Below are 11,500 nucleotides of genomic sequence, written 5' to 3'. Positions count from 1 at the left end.
GCTCTTCCTGACAACATGCATCCTAATAATGGCCAACTCTACTTTTCAGGTATGACTTTGCAGTGACAGGGAATGGCTTAGCCAACCAGGTGAATAATCCCGAGGTAGAAGTTGACATCACAAAGCCAGATATGGTGATTCGTCGGCAAATCATGGCCCTTCGAGTAATGACTAATAAAATGAAGAACGCTTACAACGGAAATGACGTCGACTTCATTGACCTAAGTAAGTATGGCTTGTCTTTGGATGGCATTGCCTTGTCCGTCCAGAGGGAGGTGATATGAACAGGGGATCCGTTACCTAGTGGTGGAGGGTAGAGAAATGGGGTCTTTTGCTGAGCCCACGGGGAAAACTTACTGTGCCCAGAAGTGGCACCTTGGGACATGCCACGCTGCACCCCACCGGCCGTCCCTAAGCCTAGGAGCAGTTGAGCTGTGTGTGCAGTTGCAACCTTCAGTGGGTTAATGAACTTGTTGGCCCTGTTGCTTTGCGGTGCTAACTGGCCCAGCCAAAGCTTTGTGCGGATGCCACAACACCACTCCCATTGCGGCGGCAGCTTGCTGGAGTGCAGAGTACTTGAGGCAGGCATGCCAAGTTTGCACTGTAAACGCATTCCCTGGGATTTGTCCAATATTTTCCCGGTGCGGTACAAGACGCTGCTTAAGCATGCGTTTCACTTAGGCACGTACGCAAGGAAGTCCGCCCTTGATCCTAGAGATGCCGCGACTTCGATCGGGTTTCCGCAAACGTCCGAAATGAAACCTTTTAGTAAAACCAAGACTGGTTTTTCCTGCTCTTTCCTGAGTGAGGCGGTTTTGCGCAGATCCGTGCGGAGGGATGCAAATGAAGTGCGTGTGTTTTCTATAGGTGACGAGAGCAGCGGAGAAGAAAGCGGAAGCGGCTGCGAGTTGCAGCAGTGCTCTCTGGAGTTTGAGTTCAATGTGACTGAAATTACTGGAAACGCCAAGAACGATAAAACTGCAAACACTTCTGCTGCCACCAGTCTTGGTCTATCAGCAACAGCCTTCTTCTTTAGCATTTTGTGCTTGGCCTTGCAAAGACAATGGAGATAATTGTGCAACCTAAGTGGGGAAAAAAGACTATTATCAAAGTTAAAAGGCACCCATTCTCACTTTTATACCATCTAGTGACTTTGCTTTTTAAGTTAATGGACAACAGTGTACAGTTTTTACTATGTTGCCACTGATTTTAAAGTATTGATTTTTCTTGTCATTCGCTATTCTGGGAACACCAGGGACTTGGACTATTAGTCTGTCCTGTTCGCCAAGAATCCGTGTGAAAGGTGGCTAACAAAGTGTATATACAGACCTGTAGTTAGCTCTGCTTTTGTGTTTTTATCACTTTTCCTTTTTTTATTTTATTTTACCACATTTCTTATGAAAAAAAAAGCAAAAAACAAACAAAGGAAAAAAAAAACCCACCCCAGAGTCCTATCTTGGCATGTGACAAATATGTGTTTCTGCAATCTGAAATATCTGTACAGAAGCAAGTTTTATTTATCATGGTATCTTATGGGCGGGGGGGAGGGACGGGGGGACAGGGACAATCGCCCAACAAGCAAAAGATGTTTCATGTACTTCCCATTTATCCATGTTATGTTAGTTGCCTTATCTGGAGGGAAATGGAAGCAATTTGTCTTTATTATACAGTAGACTGAACGTGAAGGCATCATGGGTCTATCCACCGTACGCGCCATTTGCATGAAGCATTAATACCAGGAGCAGGTTATACTTCCTTTACAGGACATTTGGCTACATTAGAAGAGACCCCGAGGATACCGAAGCGAAGAAGCGCGGCCCGTTGTTCCCCGAGACTCTTGCAATTCGCTGTAATCCCCGTAGCTTCACTCCTGTCGTGCCCCCCAGTAGGTGTAAGGCATTAAACGTGTAAAGTTGGAAGCAGCTCGTGTTTTCGGGGGTGCAAGTGCCAACGCGTGTCTTGTCTGCAGATTCGTTTAGACGAATGTCGATGACTTTTAGGGATAGTTTGTTTTTGACGTGGCGGGACAAACCCCCGGCCGGTAGGCCAGCCACTCGTTGCGCTGTCATCCGAGCGGGTTTGGGGCGCTGTAGCTCGAGGGTTACACCCGGTAGGACGGGGACGGCGTCACTCGAGAGCATCGGTGCAGCTTGGGCAAGGCCCCGAGCGACCGCAGCGCCGAATCCCTTTTTCCGGCGCTCCCAGCTGGAACAGCGTTGTGTCAACTCAGAAATAAACTCAGTATATATATTTTTTGAAAAGGAAGAAATGAAATAACTTGAAAAGTGTTACAAAACAAAAAGTCTTCAGAAAGACTAAAAATTTTTCTGCAAGTCTCTTCCTGCTTCAGAGCGCCGTCAGAAGCCGGCTGGGCCCTCCCGGGCGCAGAGAGAGGGCTTGTGATTTGATTATATTCCAACCTTGCGTTGTAAGGATAATTTTCTATTTTTATACTGAAACGTTAACTACTTGTTAGCTCAGGGTCAGCATTTTCTTCAACTTTATTGTCACACCAAATTTCTGCAAAACTTATAAAACCAGAATATACTTGGCTGATATAAACAATCCTGGAAGCTTAATTTTACTAGAAGTAGCCAGTTATTTATTAAAACACGATGTTGGTAGAATAGGCATATTCTGGCTAGATTATTTTTTCTTCAGAAAACCAATCGTGGAAGCATAAAATTGAGAAGTTATAAATTTTATGTGTGGGAAAAAAATGGATTGTAAATAGCTAAGTTGCCTTGTGAGGCATTGGAAAATGTACTGATACTTAGAAACTACCTCAGTTCTGAGGAATTTCCTTTCTAGCTTTGAGTGCTATCACATTGACTTGGTAGAAATGAATCTGGTCTCCAATATGTAGCTGAAAGAGTTATCCCTGTAGACCTTGTTAGATTGTTTTTAATTTAGAGGATTCAACTACATCCAGCTGTTTTTCTTTCAGCGAAATTCCCTAACAAAGAGAATTTCTGAATTAAATATTGCTGGTGGTTTCCATGACTTTTACTGATTTGTTTGGTTTCATGGCTTTTTTTTTTTTTTCTATTGCCCTTTAATTATTTAAATGGTCCTACCCGTTTGAATTTTAATCCTGCAGTAAACAAACCTTGGATGCACTCCCCTTGTCAATACATCGCAGCACGGTCTGGCTGCACAACCCTTCTGGCTCCTTCCCAGCTGGCAGGCCAGCAAAATTAAACTAAGGGAAAAAAAATTGAACCTCATCAGAGCTCAGAGAACGAGATGGAACAAAAGCCCTTGTATTCAGAACAGCTGACTTCTCCAAGATCTCTGGTTTTGGGCGTACAAGCGTTCGCATGTAAGAAAGTTCCCTGTAAATGCTCCTGTTTTCAGGCAGTCTGCCCACTCTGCACCTAGGAACGAAACCCATTTCTGAATTGAGATTTATTGGTTGCCAGCTAATTGCTTACTAATTATTATTCATTGGTTTGGTAAAAGAGAACAATGCAAAGACCTGACGTGAGTTTTAAACGTGTCTGGTGACGTAACAACCCTCCGCTGAGCAAAGGACGAATTGTCAACTGGGGCTACAGAAACCAGAGTAAACGTAAATGTAGAACGAGAAGAAGTTGTCTTCCTGCTTTTATTTGGTGTTGTGTGTGATATTGGTTTCCGGGTGTCAAGTCATTAAGGCACCTGACTGCCTAAACATGCCAGTTGGGATGCCCTGATGGCACTGTTAGCGACCAGAGACTTCTCTATCTATCTATCTATCTATCTATCTATCTATCTCTAGAAAGAATATCTATCTATCTATCTAGATATATTGTATAGAAACGTTATTGCTGTTACAACAGGAACGTTATACAAAAAAATCCCACCAACAGGACAATGATGAACTTCAAATTGGCCTAGTGACATGCCTTGGAAGAGTTGTCATAGCTCTAAAAGATCTGCTCTTGCACAAGTGATGTGCTTAATCCTAAAGTTGCTGGCTGGGTTGCAGTGGCTTGTCTTATATAGGAGATCAGACTAAGACTTGGTGATTATAATAGGCCTCTTTCTGCCTAGAGAGCATATTAACTCCCCTTGGAAATGGAGAAGTGGTCCAGTTCGGTGGCACCGTCTAGCATGAAACATCCATTTGGACTCATCTGTGTTTGTCCGGGCTGTTCAAGGCAGCCTCCCCCTTTCCACGTATGAGGGTAATCAGAGCAAAGAGAAGTGTGCCGTTCAGTAATGACAAATATCCATGCTGCCAGGTCTTATCCCTTGTATTGTTGGGGGGAATGGCTGCAGGGTTTGCTGCGGTTTACCCCTCTTCTTTCAAAATCATGCTCCAGAATCGAAGTTAGCTTTAAAAACAAAATCTTCTGGCTTTCAGGGTTGCAGCCCCCCCAGAAATCATAGACGTCCCTGCAGCCTTTGTCTTCCTTGTGGCATGGAACAAAAGCTCTGAGAGGGGGAGATGGCCGGTTGTCTCGATACTCATTTTGAAAGCTCAAGACACTGTTTTTCATGCCACCGTTCTTTAAACCAACTCTTTTTAGAAGGAGCGTAGGAACTGCGACGCCAGGTGCAGCCCCTGATTCATCTGCTCTCATGTCCTGATGGGACCAGATATTTCAGGGCAAGGAGCGAAAAACCCACCGTTAATTGGACGTTTCTATTTATGCATCTGCAATTGCCTCCTGGCGTGGTAGCCACTTGCTGGGATCCCCATCAGCTGACCACTTGCTGCGGTCCTCCACTGCCAGCGTGGAAAGCCTGCTGGACGTGGTGTGTTGGCAATGCAGAGGGGTGAAGCCCCGCTGTCTCGAAGCAAACAGCAGAAGGGTCAGTGTGTCAGAGTTCGGTGCAATCTTGGGTTTTTACATTGCACTGTTCTGGTTGCAGATTCCCAGCCAGCCCGTCCAGCGTGCAACAGTCCCTAAAGCCCTTTGCAGTAGAAATGTAGTGCTGGCTTACTGACGAGGGCACCAATAAGTCTTTCCTTAGATGCGAGGGAATGTGACCGTCAGCTCTATCGAAGAGGCGCCTTGTACTTCTGTCTGGAAGTTGATGAGATCCTTGTTCACTGTGATGCCCTCCCAGGGACAGGACAATCCCTTCTAACCCCAAATGGGGCTATTGCAAATGTTAAACATTGCAGACAGGCGTTTGAAAGAGGATTTTCTGTACCATGTGGGGCCATGGCTCTGCTGTCTCCAATGCCTTCGTTTGCAGACAGTCCTGGATACTTCAGAGAACAATAGGAAAATGCAACCCAGACCACATCTGGCCAGTTGTGCCACGGAGGAAGAAGCCTTAATGGTCTTTGTCCCCAAGTGTTACAAAGATGTGGAGGGCAGTATAGGTTAAGTCCCCTGGGACCACGCAGGATGGAAATATGGTGGGAGGGACCTGTCTTTTCTTGTCTGAGGGAGACACGGGTCATGATCTCAACGGGTTGACCGTTTGTCTGTAATCGCTGTTCCACCGCGCTATTTCTTGCTTGTTCGTCTTTTCCTGTGCACGCCACCTTGTATCATCCGTAATAAATCAAAGCAACATCCACCGTGCTAAAATCAGGGAAAACCCAAATCCCTACAGTTCCCAGCTTAGACTGAGATCATTGGAAAGGTGACGGTATTATTTATTCATTTTTCAAAATTGTGGAAAGCTACCTGCCTCTTAACAGGACTAACTGCCTTGTGCTTGTAATTACGCCAAGGCGATAATCATTGCTAAATTCCCTATTAAGAAATATCACATGCACTCCAGAGGGGGGAAAAAATTAAGGATTAACAATATGGAACGGATTAGTATCAAGATCGTTCGCAGCCCTGGTCTGTAGAGTGGCTATTCTTCATGCTATGGTTAGGGTCTGTCAGTGTTTCCATTATAAACCTGGTTTTTCCCGGGGTTTATAACTCTAGCCATAAAACTTAATCTTGCCTGAAACTTGGCACATCAGACATGGGCTGAACTATTTTGTTTTTTCTGGTGGGAGAGATTGACAGGTTAAAAAAAAAATACTTGTTAAGTTAAACTATGGTTTAAAATGTCATTTGGCATTTGCATGCACCAAAGCAGCTTTGTTGAATGCCCATTTAACTGGTGATTAATCATCAGGACAGTCCCATTCAGGGTCCCCTCCCCACAAAAGAGGGAGGCTGCGGCAATAGCCCACGTCTGACATGTGTGTGCCACATGCCGTCTACCACCCAGCGGCTGGAGCTATCGACCACTGAAGTCACCGGCTTTCAATGGGAGCTGCATCAGGCCCCGAAAACTGCCGTGGGCTCGTTAGTCCTGGCAAGGTGATACACGTGTGCATCAGCTGGCTTCTCGCGGTCGAAAGCCTGTTACGGCCGATTTACGATGACATCTGTTTTTGAAATGCTGGCTTAATTCAAGCTTATATTGTGTGCGGTTATCTGAGAATTGGTACCGCGTATCCTGTGCCTTCATATGCCCCCCTTGACCGTAGCCTGAGCACTGTGCAGTCTTTAATGCTTTTTTCTCTATGACATCCCGGGGGCCAGGACAGTGCTATGATCCCTTTTTGACATCTGGGGATGGATACAGAAGCCAGCTACTTGACTTGTCCATGGAAAGCCCATGGTAGAGTCATCTCGGTCTCAAGACACTGGGCCCATCCCTCTTTTTTCAAGATCCTTAAAATAAGGCCCTGTTATCAGTTGCTTACAGTTTTTCCTGCCAAGTATCTGCTTTAGGCATTTTGGAGGGGATGTTTCAGCTGAAGCTGGACCGTCATTTCTGAGAATGAGATCAAGAAGGGAACAAATGCAGGGTCCAGTCAGTGCTTTGTGTCAAGGATATGGCTCTAGCTGTTCCTGTGCAAAAAAAAAAAATGCCCAAAATTTAGCTAAGTGGCAAGACTTCTTGAACTGTGTCTAACATTGTGTTTTCCTGCAGATAGGCTCGTGGGGCACTGGCAGACGTCAGCGATAGGAAAGCCCAGTGGGCAATAGGGCTCTTTGCTACAGAATGGTGACGGGATGCAGAAAACCGGTTTTGAGCAGTGCCAGATTGTGCTCTCTTGATGTGCGAGTGTAGCCACGTCAGGGGTAGCAAATAACAGTTGCCTAGTAGTGTGAAAAAGTGCATTGCCTTTTGTACAGGCCTTTTTTACCCGAGTTGTCTGAAGTTGGCTTAACCAGATAAATGACTTTGCATACACATTGCCTTGGTTCCCAGCTGTGCCATTAGACCTGATGAAAGGGATAATGTTGACACACGTGTTCTCCTATCTTTTGGGCCTTTAGCTGCCAAGGTAAATTCACTCCTACTTGATAGACCCATTTACGGTTGCACAGAGAGGGCAGGATTGGAGACTCCATCATGCTTGGAGCAGACGAGGGAAACTTTCCGTCTGTAGACCCAGCAACGCTTTCATAGACAGAAAGGCAAGTGCAGGCTGTGTGTAAGGATGGACGGATACTGTGGCTTGCTGCGTAGAGAGTTTAATAACAGGCAGCAAAAACTGTCTGGCAAGATGAGCAGTTAGTCCTGTGCTGACATGATGGATCACGTCGGCTGGTGAACAAAGGCTTTGCAGCACTTCTGTCCCCGCTGCATTCATGGCTTCTTGCATGGATGGTGGCCAAGCCAGCGCTGTGACCTAGCCCTACCTAATTACATAGCCAGAGTCATTCTTTTGGTGCTGCATAGTGCTCATGGGGGAACAGAGGCTGCTTCCTAGGAATCTGTGCAGATGTGTTTGTGTAAAAAGCACTTGCATGATCCAGAGTCATGTAGCAATGGTCTCTGGAGCCAGAACTGGTTCACTCAGCTGCATGCATGGACGTGCATTGTGATAGGGACAGGCCCGGTGCTGTGGTTTGGGTGGCAACATCCCACTTAGTGGAGTTATGCCCAGATGTAATCAGAGAGGATTTATCCAGGAAAAGCAGGTTTGTTCTGAAAGAATGAAGAGACTGCTTTTCCCGGTCATCGACACGTGACTGTATTTGCAATGCTATGGGGAGGCCGCCAGTACTAAGTCTACAACAACCGTTTCCCAATTTTGGGTGACAACACTGAGCTGGTAACATCAGACTTTGCTCTGTGTCCACGTGAAGAACCGTGTATCTCATGGAAAGCAAATTTTCCTGTGTCCCTGAGCAACCTCAGGGGGTCTGATAGGCAAGATAGAGGTCACGAGCGGTGGGTTGAGGATACTAGCTTAAGAGATGTGCCCTATCTCCGGATCGGGATGGTATGTGGACCTTGCAGCCCATACTCCTGGTTTGGAGCCATGAGCGCTGCAACAAAGCTGCAGGCAGGCTCAGGAAACAAGCTGCCCTTAGTGCATGGAGAATGCAACGTGGTTTGTTGGCTGAATAGTTTTTCCTTTAGATCGACCACCTGAGAGGCTTTGAAGCATTGAAGAGGCTTAGTCGATTGTACATGCAGATGCATTCAAATGCTGAGAGTTGAGGAAATGGAACTGAAAAATAAGACCCCAAAGGGTAAATCGGGGCGCTCTTTTATTCCTTGCTGATATACAATATCCTCTAATCACAGGCATGCTTCCTTGTATGCTTCTGACCCCGTGTATGCATCCAAAGAGGGTTAAACAAGCCGGGGGGTGAAACCCTGATGTGGGTCTCCCATGTCCCCAGAAGCAGGGAAAACCTGGAAGGAGCAGAGAACAAAAGCCCAGGGCATGCTTTTCCTTCTCAGCCCCAGCATGCATGCTGCCGTGAAGGCACATGGCTCCAGAGGACAAAAGCCAATCCCTACTTTGTCCATGGATGTTGGCAGGGTGTTTTTTTGAGCAGATCTGTGTTTCCATTGCCGCATGCTTCCTTCTCCTCATTTTGCTGCTGGGTCCAATATGCATCATGCGTCTTTGCAACTTCCCTCGATTGCGTGCTGACCTTGTAAGCAGAGCAAATGGTACAATGACAATCTTTTCTTTTCTTTCTTTCTTTTTTTTTTTTTTTTGATTGCACTTTTATTTCAAGGGCATTTACTCTTGGCAGGTTTCTCAAAGGCACGTTGCTAACACATGTCCATCGCGAGGAGGTCTGACCTTCCAAAAATGGAGAGAGTCTGAATTGCAGTTCAGATGCCGAGGAGGAGCAGGGGGTCTGCACCCCTGCGTGTCGATGGGAGAGCTCCTGGCAAGTTCAAACCGCGAGCGCGGGCGAGAGAAGTGGGCTTGTGGCATTTGGCAGAAAGGGTTCGATTTGCTGTCAAAGCAAATGGTCACTAAAGGTTATCGGTCTCGCTGTGTCACCGTGGAGGTCAGCTCTTTTCATTGATTTGGACTGTTTGCCAGCTTCTCTCCTCTTAAGTGATTAGCAAATGTTAAGTAATATAAACTAAAAAAACTATTTGCCGGTTCAATAACAATCTGTTGGGTCAGATGGAGGAACCACAAAGGGAATTTCTCTGGTCGGGGTTATGCAGAAAGTCCACCTAGATTATCATAATTATCCCTTTTGGCCTTAAACTATGAAGCTCTAGATCTCTTCCAACCTGGCAGTCCAAAGTAGGACTTAAAAATGAGGATTTGGGAATAATTGTTAAATGCTCCTGAAAGGAGCCACTTTGGCTTATCGGTAATCCAGTGAAACGTATTTGTTCATGATCCCTGGGCTTTCCCATTGAGTAAGTCTGAAACCCTGGCAGTGGGCCTGCCTTAGCTATTTTTTCGCTGTTGATACCTCCAAGAGCATTTCCCCTCACCAAGGCTGAAGGAGTTGCAAGATCACTTGAATCCTTTTGGATCCAGAGGAGATATGAAAGCACTGAGAGAGAGAATCAGTCTCCCACGCACCAGAAAATGAGGTCTGTCACCTCGAGGATAAGCATTTTGTATGACTTATGTCTCCGACTCTTTCTGCCCATCCTTGTCTTTTTTTTTCCTTGTGTGAAGGATCTCGAAAGCTGCCCTCTTAATGCACGTGATTTCTTTTCTTTCTAGTTCCCTTTTTTCTTGGGTTCCTTTCTTTCATTTGAAAATCAAACACCTCCTCCCCATCCCCTCCAAAAAACCTCCAGTCAATTTGCATCTATTTGCAAAATGGTTGAAGACCATCCTGTATCCTCCACTGGATTCAGGTTGAACTCTTCCCTTTAGCTACCACTGGGTCTCTTGCCTTTCTCTTCTGGTTAACATCACTGTCACCGATGCAATGGTGGAAGTGCTGAGACTTTGGATGGAGGCTGACCTGTGCCATCAAGGTCCAAGGCCAGGCAGGTATGACAGGCATGGCCAGGCCAGTTGACCAAGGCCAGGCAGGCATGACACAGGCATGGTGCAACCCCACTTAAGATGAGTATGATGCATTGAATCAAGCAAAGGTAGGATTGAACTCCAACCCAAAGTCTTGGCCCTTCCTAGGTCTATGCCTTCAGTGGATGCAGTTAAGAACCATGCAAAGCATTGTGGGTACTTCATTACAGGAGCAGCAGGCAGTGCTTTGCTCTCCCAGTTTGCTTTTCTAAGCTCTAAGAGTCCTGGAGAAGTTAAGTAAATAGATCCTCAAGCAAACAACGGGAAGTGTTGCTCGTGCACATCAAAGCGTACGCTCGGTGGGGCAGCCGCCTTTGAGCTCGCACAATAGCCTAGGTGAGCGAACCTTTCATTTGCAGGTGGCGCTTTCACTTCTGTCACTGTCTGAGCCAGACACTATTTGCATAACGCGATGAGTGTTGTTTTTATGAGAGCACATCAGTTTAAATTGGTTTTCTTCTTTCAAAATTAGTGGCAGACTTTGGCCATTTGGGTTGCTGTTTAACTGCACCAGATGTCAGGCACAGCTTGGCCAAGAGCAATGAGTAATCCAAAGGAAATACTATTAATTTCAAAAGAATGTGGTCAATATTTTAATGTTTTGGATCTTTTTCATGTACAGACTTATGTCGTACTCCAGCTGGGCTTATTAACTCAGCTTTTGAATCAGTGGTTCCATTAGTGCAAATTAACGTCTATTAAATTAGGAGTGTGAATTTATTTTAAAGATCAGGCCCGCAACAATATTAGTTATTTAAACATTCAAGAGCGGTGCGCAGTGTCGGGAGCTGCTGGCTGCGGGCCAGATCTGTTGAGCGGTGAGTGGATCGGGCCCCGAGGTAGGCACCGGTCCAACTTCAAGTCAATGGAATGACTGCCGTGGACTTCAGTGACCAATTTCGGGTTGCCAGTCCCCCAGGATTGCCCTGGAGTCTCCAGGAATTGGATATAAATCTTCAGGAGACTGCTGAGAATCATCCGAGAGATAAATGATAGGGCATTCTTTAATATAAAACTTAAATATTCAATCTGATTTATACAGCAGCCCAGCGGGTTTTGAAAACATAATAGTCATGTGCATTTGCCTTCCTGATGTGTAACGTCTATGCATCATAATCCATAAGTGATGTACACAAGCACATGGGCACGTTTGTGTTGTGTGTCACGGGTACGTTGGCTTTCCAGAAGCCTCCCAGAAGAGATTCAAACAGTTGGCAACCCCAATGACCACTGGGGGCTCAGGAAGGGCTCACCCATTTCATGCCGTCTCAGTGCAAGGATGAT

At 46.0% G+C, this 11,500-nt stretch overlaps 1 protein-coding gene across 3 annotated transcripts in view; it reads left to right on the top strand.

Moving 5' to 3' along the window:
* The window catches only part of GPC4 (glypican 4), a 93,116-nt gene extending 91,431 nt beyond the window's left edge, over nt 1–1,685 (top strand). For all 3 annotated transcript variants that reach the window (XM_025215464.1, XM_006033625.3, XM_025215463.1), the window contains exons 8-9: nt 50–225; nt 868–1,685. In XM_025215464.1, coding sequence (XP_025071249.1) covers nt 50–225; nt 868–1,073 — 382 coding nt within the window. In that variant the 3' untranslated portion in view covers nt 1,074–1,685. The remainder of the gene's footprint in view (nt 1–49; nt 226–867) is intronic.
* The last annotated feature ends 9,815 nt before the right edge of the window (nt 1,686–11,500 follow it).

This window comes from Alligator sinensis, unplaced genomic scaffold (genome assembly GCF_000455745.1).
Source record: "Alligator sinensis unplaced genomic scaffold, ASM45574v1 scaffold1567_1, whole genome shotgun sequence".
NCBI lineage: Eukaryota > Metazoa > Chordata > Crocodylia > Alligatoridae > Alligator > Alligator sinensis.
The sequence above is the reverse complement of the archived record's forward strand: the minus strand, read 5'-3'. Positions and strand labels throughout refer to the sequence as shown.